General features: G+C 36.4%; 1 protein-coding gene across 1 annotated transcript in view; it reads left to right on the forward strand.

Moving 5' to 3' along the window:
* Nucleotides 1-22995, forward strand: part of TRHDE (thyrotropin releasing hormone degrading enzyme) — a 207822-nt gene that overhangs the window by 96241 nt on the left and 88586 nt on the right. Inside the window, exons 6-7 of the mRNA XM_032208064.1 lie at nucleotides 3761-3898; nucleotides 20898-20963. Coding sequence (XP_032063955.1) covers nucleotides 3761-3898; nucleotides 20898-20963 — 204 coding nt within the window. The remainder of the gene's footprint in view (nucleotides 1-3760; nucleotides 3899-20897; nucleotides 20964-22995) is intronic.

Here is a 22995-nt window from a genome sequence, read left to right on the forward strand (position 1 = left end):
AATGTTATTTCACAATTTCTTTCTTTCCATTTAGAGGTAAGCTACTTGAATGGTGGTCATCCTGTTGGAGAATAATACACAAAAAGTGACCACGTCCTTTCCACAAACCTTCCTCTGTAGAATAAAAACAAATTAGAACAAGAAAGCTCTTTTATGGATTGCCAGTTTCCCGTTCCCGATTCTTATTGCTATGGAATGATTTAAACTACAGATCCACGTTTAATAATCTTTACATATTTCCATTATGTAGAAGAATTGCTATAGGCAAAAAGTTTCTGACCCTGTTATCAATAGCATTTTTTCTGCTTTTACCCACAGCAGTGAAATTTGAATGTTCATAATGTTTAAGGATTTACTGAGGATGAGAGAGATAAGCCTCTCTACCAAACAGAAAAGACCCTATCAGTCACAAGTACAAATCATTCCTGCGAAGAGACAGGTACTTGAATCTGCTGACCACTGATGTTATGGCAATAATCTGAACACATAAATCTTCAAAAGGCATGCTCATCTGATAAAACAACACTTCAGTCTCTGCACCTGGGAGCATGCTCAAGAGTAAGAGGGAAAGCAACAAGAAGTAATTGACATTTTTTTTTTTTTCTCAACACAAGAGGACCTGGACTTCTAGACTTTGTCTATTTATAGTTCCAGGAAGGCTCTAAGGAGAGGAGATGAAGAGACAAGATGCCAAGTGGATAGTAGGAAAATAAGGAACAGAGTAGCTTCCTGCTTGCCTTTAAAGAAAGGCTTAGGCTTGAGAAGCACCTCTGTCCTTATTTCAGTTTTATTTCAGAGTAGGCTTCTGCTGTTGCCATACCAATTCTTGCTCTGGGCATTGTCTTGCACTTATACACAGCTATTGACACTTTCCAGCCAAATCCCCAAAAACTCATCTGAAGCCCTTGTTTCTTTACAGGTGAATCACAGTCTTTGGCTTCTCTCTTGTAGCTGAACTCCTTGGAGGAGAGTGATCTTAAACAACATTTTGTAATTGTTTCATGTTTAGCTGCAAACTTGTCACCTACCAGGTTGACAGCTTGCTGACCTCATTAAATGCATTCCAAGATTGATTTTATCTACAATTTCTATGTTATGTGTTTCCTTAGTCCTGTAGATATCACGTTAAAATAGATCAATTCCAGTATACTGCATAGAGTAACAGAGCTAGAGAATTGAAAGCCCCTCTTCTATCAGTATAGTCAGTTTTGTCAAATGTGTTGGCCTTTTCCTCTCAATGAGCCGGTATGACTTTGAAGTGGTGTTTCTTCAACAAAATAATTAAGGTAGTTTTAGTTTCTTTCTGCTGTTCAGTTTTCTGTTGTCCCTTCAAGCTGCATGTCTGCCGTCAACCAGGAAACTCCTTTCTCTTTCTCTCTGTGTCTCCCTGGAGTTCTGCACATATTTGAGTCTCCTTTTGAAATCTATCTCAGAGGCTGTGTATTGAAGGGAAAAGGTGAGAATGCTTTGGAAATCCTTTTAGCTCAAAAAAATTAGCTTTATAGGTCAAAAGCCTTCTTAATTCTCACTAAAATGCAGGTGAACATATTTGATGGCATACTAGCTATTTCTGTTGTATCCCAGTGCTATGGTCTGCCATAAATTTTAAGGAAGACTTTCCAGCTATGATTACTTGTGAGCTGTCATGAATCTAAAATGCTCCTTTTCTGCCCTTCAAGGGATAACCTAAGAAAAAACAAAACAAAACAAAAAACAACAAAACACCTGAAAAACAAAAGGTATCGTGTCCTTTTTATATCTTTTGTATTTTTAATAGTTTTACTTTATGTTCACTACATGCTTATTTTCTTGATTCTGTGTTTTGTATTTGAAATATTCTTGTGTGATTACATCCTTCTGATGAGTTAATTCTGAAAAGTAAATCCACTCCCACAATTTTTTATTAATTATGATATCCAGGTGTGAGTGTGGAGATAGGTCTATACCTGTGTGTGTTCATACCTATATGCGTTACTTACCATACATCCGTAGAAATTGGTGTTCTGCTCCTGACTAATAGAGAACGTGAGTGAGATGTAACCAAATCATCTATAATCCTTTCTGCCTCAGTAGTTTTCCTCTCACTGGGACTGTCATAATGCTTGTTTCCCTACACTTTTTTTTTTTCATGTAAAAAAGGGCAGTTACTAACTGCATACGCCTGAGAAAGTTTGGAAATGAACAATAATATGAACAAGACATTACTTTTTCCCTTCACAAACCTTACCTCATGCAGCCAGCTGAGAACACTAAGTGTGTGTTGGGTAATTGGCTTCCCTGCATCCCGTGCTTTTAATTGCCTGAATATGCAATCAGCTCAAGGTACATTTCTTGTGCTCTAATGAATTCTAACATAAAGGTTTATTTCCAGATGGATCAGCATTGGAAGAGCTCTTCATCTGTCTTATAAATAAAATTTAAATTAACACATTGATACCAAAACCTTGCCACCCAAGAAATTAAACATATAATTTATTATGTAATTTTGTGGCTATTTTATCTGTGGACATCAAAGTACTTTTTGAAAAACACGCAGCATTCCCTAGAATTTCTTTATGCTATGGCAGTAGGTTAACATTAATTCAGGAAATGCTGTACATTAGGTAAAGTTTGAGATATGCCATTTCAGGGGGAAAAATGTTTATTTAAACCTTCCATAATTTTTCCTGTCTTTACATTTATTTGTGACTTGAAAAAACAAGGAAGTGAAGCTCTTATTTCCTGACACATTGTTTTGGAGTGGAGACATGTATATGAATGCAATATGAGGACTTTTTCAAGCATGTCATTTCTCAGCTGAAAAAGTCATATCTGCCTGTACTCTAAAAGTGAATGCACCACAGTTCATAGAGTATACACGCACATTTAATTAATGCTGCTGCCCAAGTAAATATGCAGTGGTTTTGACATACCTCTGCAATCCATATTTATAGAGGGTATAGAAATGAATTAGCATGTTGGATGTTGTTTGGGTTTGCACCTGCCCTTGATGGAGCTGTGACTTTGACTATGTCATTTGACTTCTACATGCAGCCATGGTCTCACTTGTAAAGAGATATAGGAAGGATTTTCTTCAGATGGAGGTTATGAAATGAAGGAGATAAAGTTTGTTGAGCACACAAGCTCTTGAAGAACAATTTCTTTACAGGAATTACAAAAGATGGTGCAGACTTGCTATGACAGTGCTGTGGGCTCTATTCATTGTACTGTCCCATGCTGACCTGCTATGTGAACTTGGCACTAATAGCCAAGTGACTTAAATGTTAATATGCCTCAGGGTCTACACAGTAAAGCAGTAATAATTGTATTTACTCTTCTCTGTCAAAAGTGATTGTGAATGTGTATGCAATGAGCTCTGTGAGTGCTGGTCTGTAGCCTCCATATATTTTAGTGATTGAAGACTATGCCACTTTCTCCTCTCTCCCTACCCCTGGTAACTGGGAGTGAATTGTCATGGTAATGAGGATTGCAGTCTGCACTTACAGATACATTTTGATTCATTGAATAGTCTTTAATTTAATTTCAGTCAGTTTGCTTTCAGCAAATGGTCTCAAGTCAGTAGGATCCCTAGATGCTAGATGTAGTTCCTCTCTGTTACATATACATGTTTAAGATTTTAGGACTTGATGGTGGCTTACATTCAAACCAGAAGGTCTAATTTTAATCGTCTGTCATACAGAAGCTGCCTCTGATAACTGTGCATCTATATTGTTTTAAATGTATATGTGTCTGTGATATTACTGCTTATGCTGTATTTCAGGAAAAGCAGAGATTTCTGACAGATGTCCTACATGAAGTGATGTTGCTGGATGGTTTGGCCAGTTCACATCCAGTATCCCAGGAGGTGCAGCAAGCCACAGACATCGACAGGGTGTTTGACTGGATTGCATATAAAAAGGTGGGACTAATTAAACCTATCTGTCTCTATAAATAGATATATCAGTAGCTATTAGAAGATTGTGTTCCATCCACAAAACACATATTCTTGTAAAGATACATAGACAGTTGCTAAGAGGTGGGAAACTTTAATTTGTGTGGAATATGTTTGGGATATACTACAGTGATTTTATCCAATCACCTTCAACAAATCCGGTATTATTAAGTGTTATAAATAAAGTTGGGAGGCTGTCAGAATGCAGCAAGAGGATTTGTGTGTTCTTTTAATTACTATTTATTTTGTGGCAGCGTCTGAATTGTGTTAGATGCTTTAAAAAGCAAAAAGGATATGTAGTCTTTGTCCTCTTGAAACTCTTGAAAAATTCTTAAGTACTGAAGTTACATGTAATGTTTTTTTCCTTTTTTTTTCTATGCATGAGAATTTTTTCTAAAAGCTAGTGAAAATTCTGCTCATTCTAGAAGAGTGAGAGCAGAAGAACTGACTTGTGGGGTGATGAAGGAATGTGTATTAATTCAGGCAATTTCAATGTGTATTTCAGTGGTAGGAATGATTCAGCCAACTTTGGGACTGAATAACTTCTATGAAGGAGTTCCACCTTCTCCATCATATGATTGGGCTTTCTGCTAGCCTCTGACCCAAAATCTGGTGGATTTTGGAATCCACCAGAATCTGGAATCTGGAATTCCAATAGCTTGGAATCTGGTGGATCTGGAATCATCATACCACATGATGATTCTCTGCACAGTATGGTGTCCAGTACTGTGCTGTAATTTCATGAGCAGATGTTCTTGATGTGTGATGCAGGGATGTTGCCTGCAGCTTGCCACTATGAAGGCTACACTGGTACTGTCTGCTCCAGACAGTAAGAGTCTTTTGACGATCACCCTTGGACCAGACAGTATTTTTCTTCTGCATCATTAGCTGCCTAATATCAGGCTGTAACAAGACAGCAGCAGCATAGCACTGACTTGCCTGCTGAGCCTCCAGTTTACCCAGGACTCATTCTGGGCTAAAAGAGAGGTGTATCCTTTCTTACAGTCACCAGCTATTCCCACTCAACAAGTTATCTTCCATTAAAGGTTCTTACTCCTTTAAGAGTGGGCAGATGACAGATGCGTGTTTGTGCATGTAGTAGGTGTAGGATGTAATATTCAAACATAAAATAGCTAGGAAAACATTCTAAAATGCTAGAGTTGCTCAAGATCCCAAGTAACGTTTGCAAAAATGCCTCAGCTGGCTTTGAAAATATGGATCTTGGTCAATTAATCTATAGTAACCAGCAACTTTTAGCATAATGAAGTATTCTCATCGTTTAAATATTTCAATCATGTTTGATGGTGATAGCTGAACCTTGGTAGGTTCAGAGGCTTATCTCACATCAGTATCGTAGTATTTCAAGGTAATTATTTTTTTTTCTAGTTAATGTGATAGTAGTAATATCACACAGTAAATTGTAATACTTATCACTTATCATTTCATCATGTGAATATTTTACAAACATCAAGGAATTTTCATTTACATTGAAATGACAAATATGACACTAGGACACATATATATACTGTTAGCTAACTTGTCCAGGCTGATAGCATCATTCTGTTTTCTCTGTGGATTAGAGTGCAATCTGTATATTGTATCTGTCTGTCTATTTAAAGGTTGCATTTTACTGTAACAATACCCATGCCTAGCCCAGTGGATATGGCAGCTTCCCCACTCAGCTTCTCTGATGGCCAGCTCTCCCAGGACCCTAATTGACACTGAATGTGTTCATATCAGGGCCTGACCATGTAAATTTTGAACCCAGTTACTTGATCTAACAAAACAGCTTGAGGAACGGTGATGGAAGAATTTACTTAGGCTCTTTCTTAGGTGAGGAAATTAAAGTACAGACCCTTTCACCTATAAAGTCTTTGTTTTGCTGTCTGCTTTTCTAACTAACCATTCATCCTTTTGTTTTAGATACAAACAGTATCTAAGAGGAATAAACTTTACCACTGGCTTCGTAGCTGCTCTTTTCACTGTTTCTGTACTTTCTTCCCAGCACCTGACACCATTCCTTCAGAGGATAAATTGGAACATATTTAGCATTTTGTAGATCTTGCATTCTTGTTTCCTATGTAATCTTGTATGCAAGCATGCATAGCTTGCACTTAAAATCAGCTTGCTTGTTGATGAAATTAACTCTTTTGTGAGATAGCTAGAACCTTTGCCTATCCTTCTAGCTCTCTAATGTCTGCCAGTATAAATACTGTGATGAATGGTATGTCAATAAAATCCAAGTTGTACCTGGTCAGGTGTTTGCTCAAATATATTAGGTGTCTCAAAGCCCTCCTTACACAATGAACCCTGATTTCTATTCTTGCTTGTGTTTCAGGGATGGATTTTTGGTTGTATGCTGACTTATTTTTTAAATTGCTGAAAAATATTATATTTTTTTTTCTCTTGACTCTAGTAAACTTTGGGTCAGGACCATCAGTGAGGCCTTTTCTACTGTATTTATTAAAATAATCATTTTATACAGTCCAGCAAAACATGCAGTATCTTTCCTCTGCATTTTTTTAAATTCACTTTTATTTTATTATTATTATTTTTTTAATGTCCACCTAGTGCTTCCTGGGACCTTAGATTGTCTATGCAATCTCTTTTCTCTCTTTACTGTTTTCAATGTAAAATCAAAATGATGAAACTTTCTCCCATATAATTTTTCTTCATTGAAATGACAGTCATGGAAAGTCATTGTCATTTCATTGTCTTTACTGTCATCAATATGGCATAAATCAGCTAGACACCATTAATATGCCCATGTCTGCTAGACACCCAGCTGTCACCTTAAAGATTTGCCTCTTACTCTTTCTATACATTTTGGAGATAACCATTGAGATTGTGCTATTTAAATGCCTAGGAGCTGAATACATTTTTCATTTCCACTTTGTTGTCCTCAGTGATTGCATGTAAGAAGTCTCACAACATAAACCCCTGAAGAATCGTATTCAGGTAATCCCACAAGCAGAGTGAAACAGGCACTAATTTCACTCGCACAGTGTTTCCACTGAAGCTGTTGATGGTAGTGTTTGGCTCTTTCAAAAGCATCATACTAGTCATTCCTCAGAGAGGAACATGTCATCATTCTCCACTTGGACCACAAATATGTAGAGAAAAACAAGAAATCATGATAGTTCATTAATAAGCAAACAGCATTGGTATATAATACAAGGCTCTCAACTCACATCTTCATAGTGCAGCTGGAAATAAGATATTGTCCTCCCATGATGGGAAAAGTCGTTATATCCCAAGTGCAGCAGGAAATACAGCCTGTTGAACACAAGAGTGGATCTGAGAATTGTTAAATCAAAGCAAAAAGTGTGACAGCCTTTCCATACCAGAAATAATTGACAGCAGGAATCAGCCCTGGAGTGCTGCATCAACAGATGAGGAGAGAGTGCAACAAGGGTAACATGAGCAGCAATGATCAGCAAGGAACAGCCAGCTGTAATGAAACAGAGAAACAAGACAGCTGCATCACAGAGGGAGCAGCCAGACCCAGAACAGTGTGAGAGAGAGATATCCCACACAGAACTAAAGAAGTCATACCCTGGATGAGCAGTCACAGCCAGATAAGAGAAGGGATGAAAGGGCACCAAGGACAGTATAGAGAGTCAGATAATATCTGAAGTTGTTTCCATCAGGCTACTGAATGCTTCGAAGTGTGCTGGTTGCAGATCTGGTAGCAATTGGAGCAGGCAAGACCAGTATAACTATGAGTGTAACTATCAAAGTACCCCCAGAATATGTCATGGCAAGTGACAAACAATAATCAAAGCAAGGAAGAGTGTGGCTGGAATAGAGATGAATATTCCTTTTTTTTCCTCCCTGTACGCAATATGAGACTCTGTAGTGAGATAGTTACTGGCCCAGGCTTTGTTACACAAACAGTTCATTATTTTCTAAACTTTTGTCTGTATAATTTCCTTTTCCATCTTAACTCAGTACCACAACTTAAAAAAAGTTTTTTGTTGCTTCCTGCATCTGAATGATGGAAGGATTACTATATTTCTAATAATAATAGAGGAGGAGAGGGGGACACCCCTCGACCTTCCCTCAAAGTATTATATCTGTGCAACTAAAAATTTGCACAAAGAAAAGTGGTCACCTTCCCTGCGTGTTGCAAGAAACAGTTCTGGCAAAGGAAAATTTACAAAACTGAAACCAGTGGCTTGCTCACCCTTTGACTGTAGTCCTCTTTGAAAATTCAGAGTAACATGTTCTGCAAGAATTTGGAAGAATAGGAAGGCCACCTGCAGTCAGTGTAAAGGCTCTCTAAATTCTTTGTTCTTTTTTACTTCTGTTCCTCAGGAACTGGGAAAGGTACTAGCACAGAAATACCAAAACAAACACCATCTATTCTGGCCAGTAAAACCAAGATTAGTGTTGGAGTGAAATCCGCTCAGTTCATGAGTGTAATGTAATTGTGGAAATCTTTCTTTGCCTTACAAAATGGAATTGAGGTGCATTTGTGAAGTCACCACATGAAAGTGATAGAAGCTCATTAACTCTGAAAAAAAAAAACACCTAGATAAACACTAACAAATAGTGAAATATAGTAATCCGGGTTTTATTTTTAATTATTCATGTAACTAAATTGGGAACAAAAGATGATATCCAGCTAGTTTAAATTCTTATGAAACCAGGTGGCTTTGCAACCTGTTCCCTTAATACAGTGTAAAGGGAGAGCTTCTTGTTCTTCCAGACTAATTTAGCTGTGATGTCACCTGTGAATGCCATGAAGCTCTTTGCATGCATTTGATGGCAGTTTCTGTTCCATGACTTGCTAGTGCAGAAGGTCAGTGCCCAGATTGCAGAAGGTGCTTTCAAAAGCCATTTGAACATAATGCATTGTATTAGAGGAAATATCTTGTAATGAAAGTAATTTCTTTCTGTTTAGATAAAAAGGTTGTAGGTCTCCACAGCCTCCAATATGAGAACCATTGAAACTGGAAGTTGGTGAAACCTTCATGTTCAAGTTCAGAGCAATCCTTGGAGTGTCTCAAGTACACTCGAATATGCAGGCCATCCCACTCCAGCCCATGAGGTGCTAGAGTGTAAAACCAGGCAGGTGCTTCAAGATACTTGAAATACTTGTCTTAAATAAGGCATTTGAGCACCTTCCTGACTCAAAATAGTCATTAGCCTATTGTATTGCTTAGTGTATACTGGCTTAGTATTTTCTGAAGAAGAAACAGAAACCACTGTGTGAGGTGTATAAACAACAAGATACCTACAATGCTTTAGGAGCATATGTTTCCCCAAGCTAGGGAAAACTATACATGAGTTTGAGAAGATATAAAAAAAATGGAAAACAAATGTTAATAAAAGCACTGTATTTTAAAGAAGAGCTCCTTAGACTGCTCAGTCAGGCTGACACAAGGCAGAGCAAGCGGGAAGCCACAGCCTGTTGTAGTACAGAACCTTCTTCTGCCTGTTCCCCCTCAAAGGCAATGGCAAATGGGAGCTCCCAAGGCCTGGAGCAAGCGATCAAAGCAGAAATGGCAGTGGTGACTCCAGACACTGTGCCCTGCCATCCTTTATTATACTTCTGTCCCCAACAGAAGTTGGTGCGTCAGTGTCTCAGATGTTTCCATGCCTTAAAGTGATGAAGGTGGGCTTGCAGCAAGACACCCACCTATGAACTGGAGATCCTGAAGTGCTCTTACGTTTTCTGCCTCTCTTTCTTTACTTTGTAATGTTAATTTTCAGCCAAGGCTAAAACAGAAAGCTGACTGCTGTGCCTTCTTAAGACTTCAGATGTAGTTTCTCTCTCTCTCTCTCTCTCTCTTTTTTTTTTAAATTTTTTTATTTTTTTATTTACCTTGAAGGCATCTAAAAAACAGCGATTCCATAGTAAAGATGAAGGATAACTTGCTGACACCCATCCTAGTTCAGATTGGTGAAAGCAAGAGCAGCAGTTACAAGTGTTCAAAAAACTTGTTGCAAACTGTAAGAATTGGAAATAGAAAATAAACTGTAGATAGCTGAAATAGAGTAAAAAGAAAATAGCTGACATAGAAAATATGATTGGTAAATTCTCACTAGTCTGGTGTAGATTTTGCAGGCCTGCAGGACCTCTATTCAGAAGGGAACTACCTGAAACAATGCCAGTCCCCCTGTTTTGTACTTGATGTTTTAAAGAAATATTTGAGTCAATGTCTGATGCTTAAAAAAAAGTATTAAAAGAGAGCAGGCATGTATAACTGTAGTTAGTTACAAATCAGTTTTAGACAAATGACAAAGTTTTAGACAAAATTCTTAGGTGGTATTTATTAAACTAGAAAAAAAATAGTAATCGCAATGTTTCATAGAAAAAAATGGTCAAACAGACTTGATTTCAAACTGATGAGATTAAACATGTGGTTGGTAAAGATAAATTGTGTAGAGTCACAGACTTTAAAAATCTATTCTATTACAGAATAATATTCTAGTTAAAAAAGTTGTGCTATACAGTATCACTAGAGAACACATTGACAGGATTATCTATCGGATTATACTGATCCCCTAGGTAGTAATCAAAGGAGTAATCATCACAAATTTTGAGTTTTATTTTACTTAATTTGCTTTTGGATTCTCAGTGGAGCTTGTTGGCAAAATGGTGGTGTTTTGTCTTTAAAATGAATCAGAGCAAGTTTTCACCTGTTACTTCTAATGGGAAACAAGGAGTTGTGGAGCCAGCTTTATTATTAGATGAGATTCTTGAGATACACTGGTTTACTCAGTACTTACTTGGCTTCTGATGATGGCCCATCTGTGTAAATAATGTCATCAACATTTTGTGTTTGTACATCCTTGAAGGCTTCCTCATACAGGCAGTTAATGAAAAAGTATGTGGTGCTTTCCTCCTTGTCAGTGCTGTCAGAACATACAATTTGGGATTTTGGTGGCCAGGTTAAATAAAACTGTGGTTGTAAATGGAGTCTCAGTAACATTTTGTCTAAGTGACTGAGACATTTTATTATTGAAGGAAAATGATAGGATGACATCCACCTGAAGAACATGATTAGATATGCTCATTTACTCCTGATTTTTGTTCATTGTGTTATGTTCCTTAAATTTGCAAGACAATTTATGTCTAAGACTAATATTTCAACAAAGCTCATCTTGCCATCTGACCATTTTGGTATTATCCAGCCCTAGAACAGCTGTGTTTGTCGGAATAGAAAATGATTATGATTTCCCAGTGAAAACCTCTCCTTGAGTTTAATGTTGCTTTTTCAGTGATGTTTTGGCATCGGATAAATGGCCTTACAATCTATAAAAACAACATAAGATACTCTTCTGCATCTTTGATGATTTAGCATAGTAAGCTACAAGTTTATAGGTATATTTGCTGTTTTTTTTTAAATATTAGTTCAACCAGACTGTAAGTAAAGCTTTAAGAATAGAGTAAGATTAATTTGTTTATTAAAATATGTCCTGCTTTTATTGCTGAATATCAACATGTTAACTTGTGGGTGTGCATTGCTTGATAAACAAATATCAATTGGAAATTATGCATTATTTTAAAAAGCAAAGAAGACAAATATAAGGAATTTTTTTTTTTTTCAGTCTATACCATAAAAATAATGCAGGGATAGCACCTTTTAATGAATGAAGTCTTTTTCTAAGAATTTATTACTCAATTCAGGGAAATCAGTCAGAGTCAAATTCAGCCAATTACATAGTTACTTGTTTAATTTTGTGTGTAAGCTGTGGCATTTAAGTCAGATTGCTTATGTGTCTGTGACACACTTAAGTGTGTCACTAAATGATGGCCTGGACTAAGAACTTCAGCATGAGGCTTATATTGCAACACTGTGTACTAGTATGCATAGTCTGCATATATCGATCTTTTTCCTTACTTCTCTTAGCTTTTACATGTGTTTTCCGAAGGGAAAACCTCTAGGAATTCATTTGAACTTTTTACATTTTTGCCACAGGGAAGAAATTGTAGGCATGTGTTTACTCATTTAAGCAAATACATTCTTTTATCCTAATTGAATACAGAAGCATTTGCATTCATGAAATTCATCCGTATTAAGCTTCATTTTTCTTGTAGTATTTTGAGGTGCTGTTGCAGAATACAGAAAAACAGCCACACTGGTGCATTATAGTGCTCAATTTTGTGAAAATGAAATAGGGGCTTGGTGCTGGTGACTGATGATATTGTCTAATTAATTCCCTGAGAATAATGTCTTAGTGAGTACTTCTGTAGTTTTGAGAGTTTAAGGTACTTGGGGTAGAAACATCTGAAGATGGAAGATCTTTAGCAGAGGTATTTCAGGAGTCCTCCACTTTCCACAATACATAGCTGCAAGCATGAGCAGGGCACTCATACCAAGACTGTCAGACTGAGGCTGTAGACCATGAAATAGGGTTCAGATTACTAAAGTAGGAAGGTAAATACATTTCATTTTGAAATTTATATATTTTCAGAAAAATTAAAGGGATGTTAGTTATTTGCTTAAGGTCATAACAGTTGCTCAACAGACATTACACCAGACTTCCCTTATCTCTCAGTCCTCTTCTTTAAGGTGCTGAGGGTGGCGATTCAGTTAATTCAGTGCACTGCTTGTACTGTAATGCAACAACTCAGCTGAAAAGATTTTAAAAAAGCCGTTTACACACATGCGCACTGTTCTGTATGGAACAAATTCTGTAGATGTGACTTAATCAAAAATATTTTTTGTGTCAGATTTTCTGCAAGATTTGACATATTTCGTTTCCTAATTTTATGGAAGAGTTCTTTTTTAAATATCACATTTTTGCTACATGTCTGATGTGCATTGTTCTTTCACTTTAATTCATGCTGTGTTTTTCCCAATAAGCTAAATTTCATAGGGCATCCAGCTGTGGTTGCTTAGTACCAACAAAGAATGATTGTTTTGGAAAACGTGACTTGGATATTGCTTGTTGGCTAGTGTTCAGATTACAAAAATAATGTGCAAATGTGCATTCTTTATATGAGTGCTTTGTAACATGCTCTTCTAATATTTGAAATGAACTTTGTGTCACAGAATTATCTAATATTTTGAGAAATTAAGACTAGTGTATGAGTTCAGGAACTTTGAGCTGAAATGAAATTATACTCATTTACTTAAGAACCTGTTTGACTGTAGATACCCTTAGGCTTCTATTTGACAGAGCACCATAAAGATATGTTCAACTTTTTTATTTATTTTTTTTTAATGCTGCTTTTATTAATTTTGGAGTTCTAAAAAATCTCTTTCTTCAGCATGTTTCATGAAGAGATACATTTCAATCATTATTCCAAATGTATTAATGTATTAGTCAGAATTTGAAAGTGTTGTTTTGATCACACAGTTGGTGTGATGTTAACTGATTTTTTAAGGTGTTTCATGCCTGACTTGAATGCACAGTAGGCATGGCTCAGGGTTACTGGGTGAAGGGCCACATGATGGCCAACTTGTATGATTTTATCAGATTTTTAAGGGGATAGCAGGGAAGCATAATTAATTATTTGTATTGGACTTTCTTGCTGAATTTGTATTGGACTCTTCTTGCTGAAGAATGGGCTGAGTCCATTCTGCACAGTTTATTCTTTGTAACAGGTTGCAGAAACGATCAATTTGAGGTAGGTATATGGACGACACTAACCAAAATAGCTGAGTGGGTTGTTAGGAAGTCTGTAGATCTGGGTGTCACCCACCAGCATGTTCTGTAAGTAAGCAGGTGTGGAGTGTAGAACTCCGGGCAATAGGGTGTAGGCTGTCCTTGCAGACAGCCCGTGTGCCAGAGAATTGCTGGTGGCAATGTAGAGAGAGAATGGTCTCTAGAAGATGTCCTCGTAACTACAGACTGATGAGTCCAGCTTCCTATTCTAGCAAGGTGGGGACTGTATTTTATGTAAAGGGTAAGTACCTGAGCACATGGATAAATGTGTCAGTCCTGCCAAACATAACTTCTGCAAAGGGAGATTCTGTCTCACTGTCGAGCTGGAGTTTGTGCAGGAAGTCAGGAGACACAGGATTTTCAAAAAGTCTTTCACAAGACACCTTGCCAAAAGCTTTTGACTCTCCTATGAAGAGTTGCAGAGCAACTAGTGCTGCCACAGACTGTGGGAAAGGTCTTTTCATAGATTGTAAATGGAATGAGCAAATGATCCCAAATAAGTACAGCTTGTGGCCTTCTTGTATCCCACCTGTCTGCTTGTCCACAGAACATTTTCTTCTAAATAATTCAAAAGGGCTTTCCACTCCATTCCTTCAAATCCTTGTTCTCAAAATTTTTTCAGTTATGTTCAGTTGTACCATAGCACAGAGTAAATAGTTTAAGGAAGGGAATGTTTATATATTGACTTATATAGGGAAAAAAAATACTGGTATATATTAGTATTCATCGAACTTCATATATTGATACTAATCTTAAATCAAGAGCTCTTTGGGAAAGAACAGTACATTTCTGAGTACCTGTATGTGGTCTGATTTGTTAAAATCAATTAAGATGAAAGTGATTATAATAAATTCCTATTGTTATTAATAGCTCTACCAATAATACGAGTAAAATCAAGTTTAATTGAAATAGAGGATGGAGTAGCTCATGTTTCCCTTAGCTAGAGGGAAAGTGACCCTAATCTTGAATTGCAGGGATACAAGCATAAGGGAAACTAGCTTTAAGCCTTCTACAATTTCATGAAAATTATACTTTTATGTGAAAGACAAGTGGTACTATTACATATTAATCAAGACTGATTTTGAACTCACTACTGCACAATAGAAGACTGTTACTAAGTCTCTTGTGTCTCAGTGTTCTTTTAGAAATGAGAGAAGTGACTGCAAAAGGGGGAAGTAGAGGATTTGTAGGAAATTGATTTTTTTTTCCCCAGAAATTCAGTTATGTAATTTTGGTTGGTAGTCCAATGCTCCTCTCCTTGGTACTTCACTCCACACTTACACCTTGTGTACCTTGGTGGTGGTTTCCATAACCTTCCGGATTTTAGATTTTATGTCACGAAAGAGATTGTTCTGAACTAAATTGAAGCAATCAACTTTTATTCCTAGACAAGGATGGCAAGGTGGACATTCAGTGAAGAAGGCATATATAGAGATCTATGTAATTGTTATTACTGATTGGTGTTACTTAAAATAAATTGATAAGCAAGCCTTCAAGATGCTGTCTCAGATGTTGTAAACTCAGGAAAGTGTTTCTGCATTGTTTATACTTTTACATTTTCCAGGGTTGCTCCATGACTTTCAGGATAAACTATCTTTAAAGAGATTTATGTTATTGAACTTGGGATGTTTGCTGCATAGACTCCTGCAGTTAACTAGTCCTCTAACCTCCCTGTATCATCACTGAAGATAAACAGGAAATTTTAGGGTGAAATTTATCCGTGCTATTTTAGATGCATGTTTTCAGATGAAATGAATTAGGATGAGCTGAAGTGCTCACTTCTCTCTCCATTGCCTTTAAAGGGAGTCTAAGCAGCTGGCTCAGATGCATAAAACTTGAAAAGTTGCATCAGAAAGTTACCATGTAGGCATCTGCATTCTGTCACATGAATCGCAGTCCTACCCTTAGAACAAAAACAACAAAACATACAAAAGCAGAAAGAAAAAAGATGATGTTCTAGGGGAAAAAAAAAAAAAAAAAAGAGACAAGATTTGGTGGGAAGGAAGATAGGAGGATGGAAGAGCTCTGCTTTCTCTAAGTCAGCCTTTTATGGTCTCTTTATCTTCCTCCACTCCAGTTCATTTACAGAATGATAGATTATTTCACCCTTATGAGAATCAGCTGTAGTTCAAAATTTCTGTTCTGTTGGTGACAATTTTCACTCATGAGCACTTTTTAGAATACTGACATAATTTTTGGTCCTTAAAAGAATAATGCTGAATGAGTTTGCTACTCAACTGTATCTCTTCACACATGGTCCCTTGTCCTTGCCTTCTACCTTCTGCATAATCTTGTATTCTGGTTTTCTGATTTACACATTATCTGGTTGTCTGCAATGGCTTCACTAGTTCATAATTTTAAGCATTTTCTCTGCTGTCTGTTTGGTACAGAATATCCACCTTCAGCTAGCAAGCACACTGCCCTCTCTTCAGGGTCCTCTCTTGAATACCTGCCTTAGAAGGTTTTCTTATACGAAAGTTAAAAATGAGATATGATTTATTATATGCCTATATTTGCCTATATGCCTTATATGCCATATATACATGTATGAAAGGGTGGTGTCACACCAGTTGTGTATCTTAATATTTCAGAAATTTTATACCTACCAGTATAGAACTCTCGTAGCAGAGTGGGGTATCAATCTCTGTATGGCCTTTTAGGACAAGGCAGTTGAATTCATCTCACCTCACTTTAGATATCTGTAGTGCAGATAGATGCATATGAACTACTCACCCACTGCTCATTTTGGAGTCAAATATGAGAGGTGGTGCTTTTAAGGTACAAGTCATCTGATCAGTCTGGAGATAAAGTGCATCCAGAAGTGACAGATTCTGTCCATTGAATGTAAAGAAAGACTAGACCACTAAACTAATTGTAAACAGAGGTGTTGCAGATATCTGCATTTAGTCAGATGCATCCCATGCTATGTGGCTGTATAACAGTACTCTGTAGTATGGTAATAGTGATATTTTTTGTGGGTTAAAACTTATGGCACACTTTTTTTTTTTTTTTTTCCCCTGCTGAATAAAATTCCATTTGGTACTTTCTTTTGTATAAAAAATGATTACGGAATGCAAATTGCAAGTGAAACAATTAGTTTAAGAATTCAGATATAGTAAAATTGGATCATTTAAAAAGAGAATTAAATTAACTTACAGTAATTGTGACCTGTAGTGATGCCATAGTCACACTCCTGCATTTTATGATCAAAATCACAAAATGCAGGAGTGAGTCTTTAAAAATTAGCTTAATTTAATATGAGATCAAGGTTGAAATCATATTATTATGTTGACATGAGAGAATTAGATGGGATGACTTAACTGTGAGTCTATATTTTCTAGATTTCAAAGACAAGTTCATCTCACATATAAAGAAATTTTGCTCCTCATTTTATTATGGATGGTCTTTACCATGGTGTGGGTGTGCAAACATTTCTCTTCAGGGAAGGAAATAGCATAAATTTACAGCATTTCAGCCACTATTGGCTAATTGGCAATGTGCTTGCTTTTTCCCAGGAGCACTTTGTATACAAGGTCTGCACATGCAGTTATTTCCATGGAGCAGCTGATGTTCTACCTCCCTTTCCAGTAGCAGTAGTGTCACATTGCAGAGGCTGAGGAAGCTTCTACTGTGTCCCAGGTTGCATGATGAACATGCTGGGTGATCTTCAGTAAATGATTTCACTATGGTGTGCCTCAGTTTCCCATTCTGTAAGGGGAAGGGTATTTATACCAATGCCTCACAAAGCACTTTGAGATCTGCTACGGAAAAGTGCTTCACAAGAACTAGTCATTGATTGAATATCTAGTATATTTCTGTGAGTAAACTTTTATTTAAATGGGGTACATACCTTTTCCCTGTTAAGATGGGCCAGATTTGGTATGGTCAGGAATGCAGATGTGTTTTGTGAATAGGAAGGAATTGCTTTCCATTAGACCTCTTAAACCAATGCTTTTTGCCTCTTGACAGGGTACTGAGTCATCCACTGCCTGGAGGAAAGCACTTAAATCATCAATAAATGGCTGTTGTGCCCTGTAAGAGAGCCAGGTTCACTTCTCAAGACTCCATACATCATTCCTTGGTTGGACAAATGTTGGCGGAGCAGAAGTGGCTCTGAGAATGAAATGGGAAGCAGATCAGTTGCATGTCAGGGTGTTCAGGGAATGATACTGCCAGGTTCCAAAGAGCATCCTCTGCAGCAGGACAGATTTGTTGTGATTTAGGATTTATAGGTTTAGGTCTCGGTCAGAGAAGCTTTCAGAGGGTTGGAAGCACAGGTTCTTTGGGATCTATAGTTCACTCCTTTTCTATGTGAATATACAATGAAAATGCTAGCATTTGGGGCCATTTAGACAATCCCAAAGCTATTTATTCCATTGCTTTTGCAGCTGAACACACTGTTTCCTTGCTACATCCCTCTAGTTAGGATCATTCTTCAAGTCTATCTTTTAGTAAGTCCCCCCCTTCCTTATGCCAGTTACTCAGATTTTTCAATCCCACCTCTGCAAAGATGTTTCTCTTCATCTCCAGAGTATCAGTGTTACCTGTCCTTTCCTTTCCTTCCTAGAGCTGGGATTGTATTGATTGCTTCAGTTCTTCTTAGGAACGTGTCCCTATTCTGTTTTGCCTGCCTTTGAAGTGCAAAAATGTTGAAATAAGTGGTTTTCTCACATTTTTTTTTTCCTCCAATCTCTTTTCCCTCCACACCAAGGGCTGAATTTGCTCCTCTGTTTCTCCTCCCTTCTCCTCAAGACATTTTTTTTACCCCTTGAGGTTGTGTAATTTTCTGTTTTCCCTCTCTCTCATTTCCTGTACTATTCTTTGGCAAATAAGTCATCCAGATAGGCAAACTGTGTGGGGAAGATAGCAGAATTGGGTCAGGCACATTGTTGTTCTGGATGTTGTAAATGGACTTCTGGATTTCCTGAAGGTAATTAGAAAGTAATTCTAAAGTATCTGTGAAAACAAATGGATCCAGAGAGAGTAGTTCTGCCTTTGTGCCTTGGATCTCCTGTTCAGACTTTATTTGCTTTTTTATTTTGTTTGCTGTGTAAAGGCCAGCCATAGTTCCATCCATGATGTGGCTAAATGAGAGCTGTGAGAGCAATTTTATAATTATTTTATGTCTGTCTGACAGTTCTTGGTCTCTGGATAGAAAAAGACTCTGTGGGCAAGATCATATGAAGGCATTTGTTTACTTTTCACAGAAATCAGTAGAGCTAAGGTGCCTATAGGAATATGTGTCTTTGTTCCTATGTGAAATTCAGACTCTGAGAAATGAAGAAGGGGACCCCAGAATACTGAGGAATGAGCAGGAAAAAGGATGTGTGATGAGTGGAAGAATGTCTTTGTTGTTAAGAATTTGGACTGATCTCTTTTCTATTTTTATGTTGTTTTGGTTCTGTTAAGGATGTTTTGGGTTGCCCTTTCCAAGTTAGTTAACAAATAAATAGGATTTATCTTTTTATTGGATTTTTTTTTTTTTGGTCTACTGTTTATCTGCTTAAACAGATTTGTCTGCTATTTATCTGCTTAAACATCTCTGAGAACTTTACTCACTCTGTTCCTCTGGTAAAATGAGGGTAATAATGCTTCCTGGCCTATAGTCTTGTCTGTTCAGATAATAATCTGTGTGGATAGGGATTATTTTTTATAGTTCCGTGTGTTCCTGATATGATTGGTCTCCTGGTAAGATTAAGTACCACCGTAAAAACCCAGCATAGTACTAATAATGCAAACACTTTTTTTTTTTGTTTTGTTTTGTTTATCTGCTGTTCATTTCTTATAAGCAATTACAAACATCTCCTGAATTTATTTTTTTTCTTCAGTTACTTTATTAACTATATATTACTTGTTGCTGCCTATGTGAAAAACTTGCTTTCTTATGATTTACTAACAAGTTATTAATCTTTTTGATGTATATTGTTGTTTAAAATGTTGATTACTACAGATGCTTCCTTCATTACTTCAAAAATAGGCACTGCACAAAAAATCAGTAGAATGTGTTAAACAGTCTAAAAACTGAACAACTGTTGAATTCCAAAACTAATTTGAACTTTAATTTAACAGGAAAAGCCATAAACTCTGGTTTTGAAAGCTGAAACTAGTGAAACTCAAATTAGAAAGAAGGGTTCACATTTTAAATGCTAGAGCTAGAGTAAATACTAGTTTTGACAAGCTATGTAACACTGTGAAACATTTTCCTTTTCTTGAATCTTTCTAAAATAGATGTTATGTGAAGAGAAGCAATAGGGTTTTTACCTAAATTACTGTTTTACTTCTGTTAATGCAGGAGTAATATTGCTTTATTATAACAACCCTTTTAGCTTTAGTACCTGGGAATTTCTAAATCTGTGATTTATTTTTTTTTTTTAATTTATTTTTTCTAACTGAGCATTAACCTAATTCCTGAACCTACATATGTAGCTGAGGTTGAGTTCTAACATCATATTGGCCTTTGATTCACCATTTTGAAATACAAACCATCCTCCTTCTCATACAGTGATCAGCATTAAGTATAACAAGTTTAGTTATGGGATTGGGATGCTGATTTTCCTGAAATTGGACTGCAAAATGGAATATTATAGCCAAATCATCAAATCAGATTTGCAAAGGTATTTCTGCTTGAAACACAGCACTTGTGCAAGGGGAAAATGCACAGCAGTTGTGGTTGTACTGAGAAGGACTGGGAAAACACTAGGGATGTCTTAAAGAAAGGCATCTGGCAAGTGTATGTCTGGTTCTTAGTATAAGTACTGACAATTGGAATCACCTGTGAAACAAAAGAATTTTTTTAGATCTTACTCCTTTGTCTGAAGGGGCAAGGGATAAGAACTGGTATAAGTACAGGAGATATATTATACAAATACTTAACCTCTTTGCATGATCTTGTGAGAAATAAGCTGTCTAATAATAAAGTCAAGTATGAATATTGACATTTTAAAAAATTCTTATGAAAATGATCCACTTCTAGATCACTAGGTCTTGAAGGCTTTTATAAAGGAATTATTATCACTAAATCCTTATTTCCAGTATAATTAAAATAAATATATGATGAATAATCATTTTGGTAGAATTTATCATGGACATTGTTTTTTGCCCTCACTAAATACTGCAGTACTACTGAGTACACAGAACGGTTGGGGCAACTAACTCACTTTTCCTTGTAAATGTTTGCATCTTCTTTCTCTTTTTTTCAATCCAGCACAATTAGAAATTATAGCAATCACAAGTTTCTAAGATGATATTGTTGAATGGAATTGCATACTTCGAATTGTTGTGATTGTATAATATTGATATGCAAAACCAGTAACTTCTTTTTTTCCTGTATCATTTCCCACAGGGTGCAGCTTTAATTCGAATGTTGGCTAATTTTATGGGTCACTCTGTGTTTCAAATGGGTTTACAAGTAAGTAAAGAAATTTCTTTGTGCAAGTGTGTATTTCTAGCAGCTTCTTTTGCTCTCTCTCTTTTTTTTTTCTTTTTTTTTTCCTTTTTTTTTTTCTTTTAAAGCTCTATTTGCATCTGTTTGTGGAAATGGTTCTTTACTTCAGGACTGTCTGAGGCACCAACGTGTCGCTGAAGCTGAATTTGGTAGAAAACAGTGAGCAGTATAGCACACAAGGCGGTGTCCCTGTAAATGAAAGTGTTACATCTACTTCTTGCTGTATCTAGCAATTGCACTTTAGCTGATGCACAGTTTTGTGTCCTATTTGTGCATATTGTCAAGTATAGGTCATTTTATCCATGAGACAACCGAGTGAAGGGCTATCTGAGGAAGGAGCTACTTCTCTTCAATTACATGTGCATACTGGTAAGAAAGCAATAACAAATGACGTCAAAGCAGATAGAAAATACACGGCACTAAAAACTAGTAATGCTTTTCAGGTAAATACTTTTGCATTCTCCTACTCCATATAAAAATCTTTGAGCTCTATTTTTTCCTTTCATGAACATTTAGTGCTCTTTGCCTTAATGATGTTTTCAAGACTCATTTTACCTTTTAAAAGAAATCTGAAGAATCGTTTCTGTATGAAGAAATTCTACCTGCTGATGAACCAAGGATGAACTCTTTTCAGCAATAATACAGTGCAAATGAATGTTTCGTAAACTATTTAAAAACAAACAGGCCACAGCATAAAAAACAATGCGACTCCCTCTATTCCATTGAATTCTGCTTGAGTAAATCATGTTACAGGCAGCTGTGATTGATGAATTATGTATGATGCAGCCTGCTACTTAGAAGTGTCCTTTAAAGTAAATTGATGTTCACCTGAAATACAATTATGCTAAGATGGAAAGAACAATCAATCTTATCTGCTCTTAGTAAGCTTTTCATTTTGAAATTTAAATAAACTACGTCTGGAATCAGGTCATTTTTTTTTTTAACACAATAATTCTACCACTAACCAAAATGAATTGGAAGACAAAATATAAAACAAAAGTTACATGAATGTATTGGCTATGTCATAGAGAGGTGTGTTCCATTTGGTAGGCAATGAAAGGAAACATACTGGCTTTTTGGAGGTTTTATAGGGCATTCACATTTTGTGGATAGCTTATTTATTGGGCCCATTTGGCTCATTTCCTTAGTTATAACATCAGTTCAGATAAGTTACTTAATCTCACCCAGATAAGAAATCTTGAACTCAAAAGTTTCCTCCATAAAATCTTGTTTATGTTAAGGGTGAAATCCTCGTCTCATTTAAATCAATAAGACTTCTATCCAGCACACTCCATATTCCAACCAAAAACTGTTGCTTGCACAGATACATTTGTAAAGAAATTCAGCTTTCCCACAAAGGCATTTCACTCAGAATTTCAGAAAGGGACGGTTTTAATACATATGTCTCAAATATGCTTTTTCTGTTTTCTTCTACATTTGCCTGAGAAATAACAATGTGAAAGTTGTCCTGAAATAAATTTAGGAAAAATAAAAAAGTTTAGATCAAACTAAACAATCATAATAACCTTAAGGTTGTAATGGGGCTTTGTTTGTTAGCTTGAGTGTTTTCCTATTGTTGCTGCTTTTCACTGGTTCTGCTCTAATAGAAATTCTTCTGTTATCAACTTCAGTGAAAAATCTATCTGTGAAAATCTAAGTAGTTAAAATCGTGGCATTAGTTGGAAGATGCTATTCTACTTTTTATTTAAAAAAAAATAAAATTGAAGTTCAGATAGAGATTTTCCATGCATATATCTCTGAGTTGGACAAAATGAAAGATAATGTTAATAAGTTTGTTCATAAACTACAAGTTACACAATTGGAAATGCCTCTAATGCATTAATTCTTTGTGGTTTATAGATATAACAAAATAGTGTCCTTGTACTGTAGAGTTGGAATGCTAGCTTTGGTAAAGATAAGGGGAACTGAATGACTTATTTACTGTTTCTACTGTGCATTTGTTTAGGCTTTTTAGCTCTTTAACCCCAGTACTATT

Source organism: Aythya fuligula, chromosome 1 (genome assembly GCF_009819795.1).
Source record: "Aythya fuligula isolate bAytFul2 chromosome 1, bAytFul2.pri, whole genome shotgun sequence".
In the NCBI taxonomy this organism is placed as follows: Eukaryota; Metazoa; Chordata; class Aves; order Anseriformes; family Anatidae; genus Aythya; species Aythya fuligula.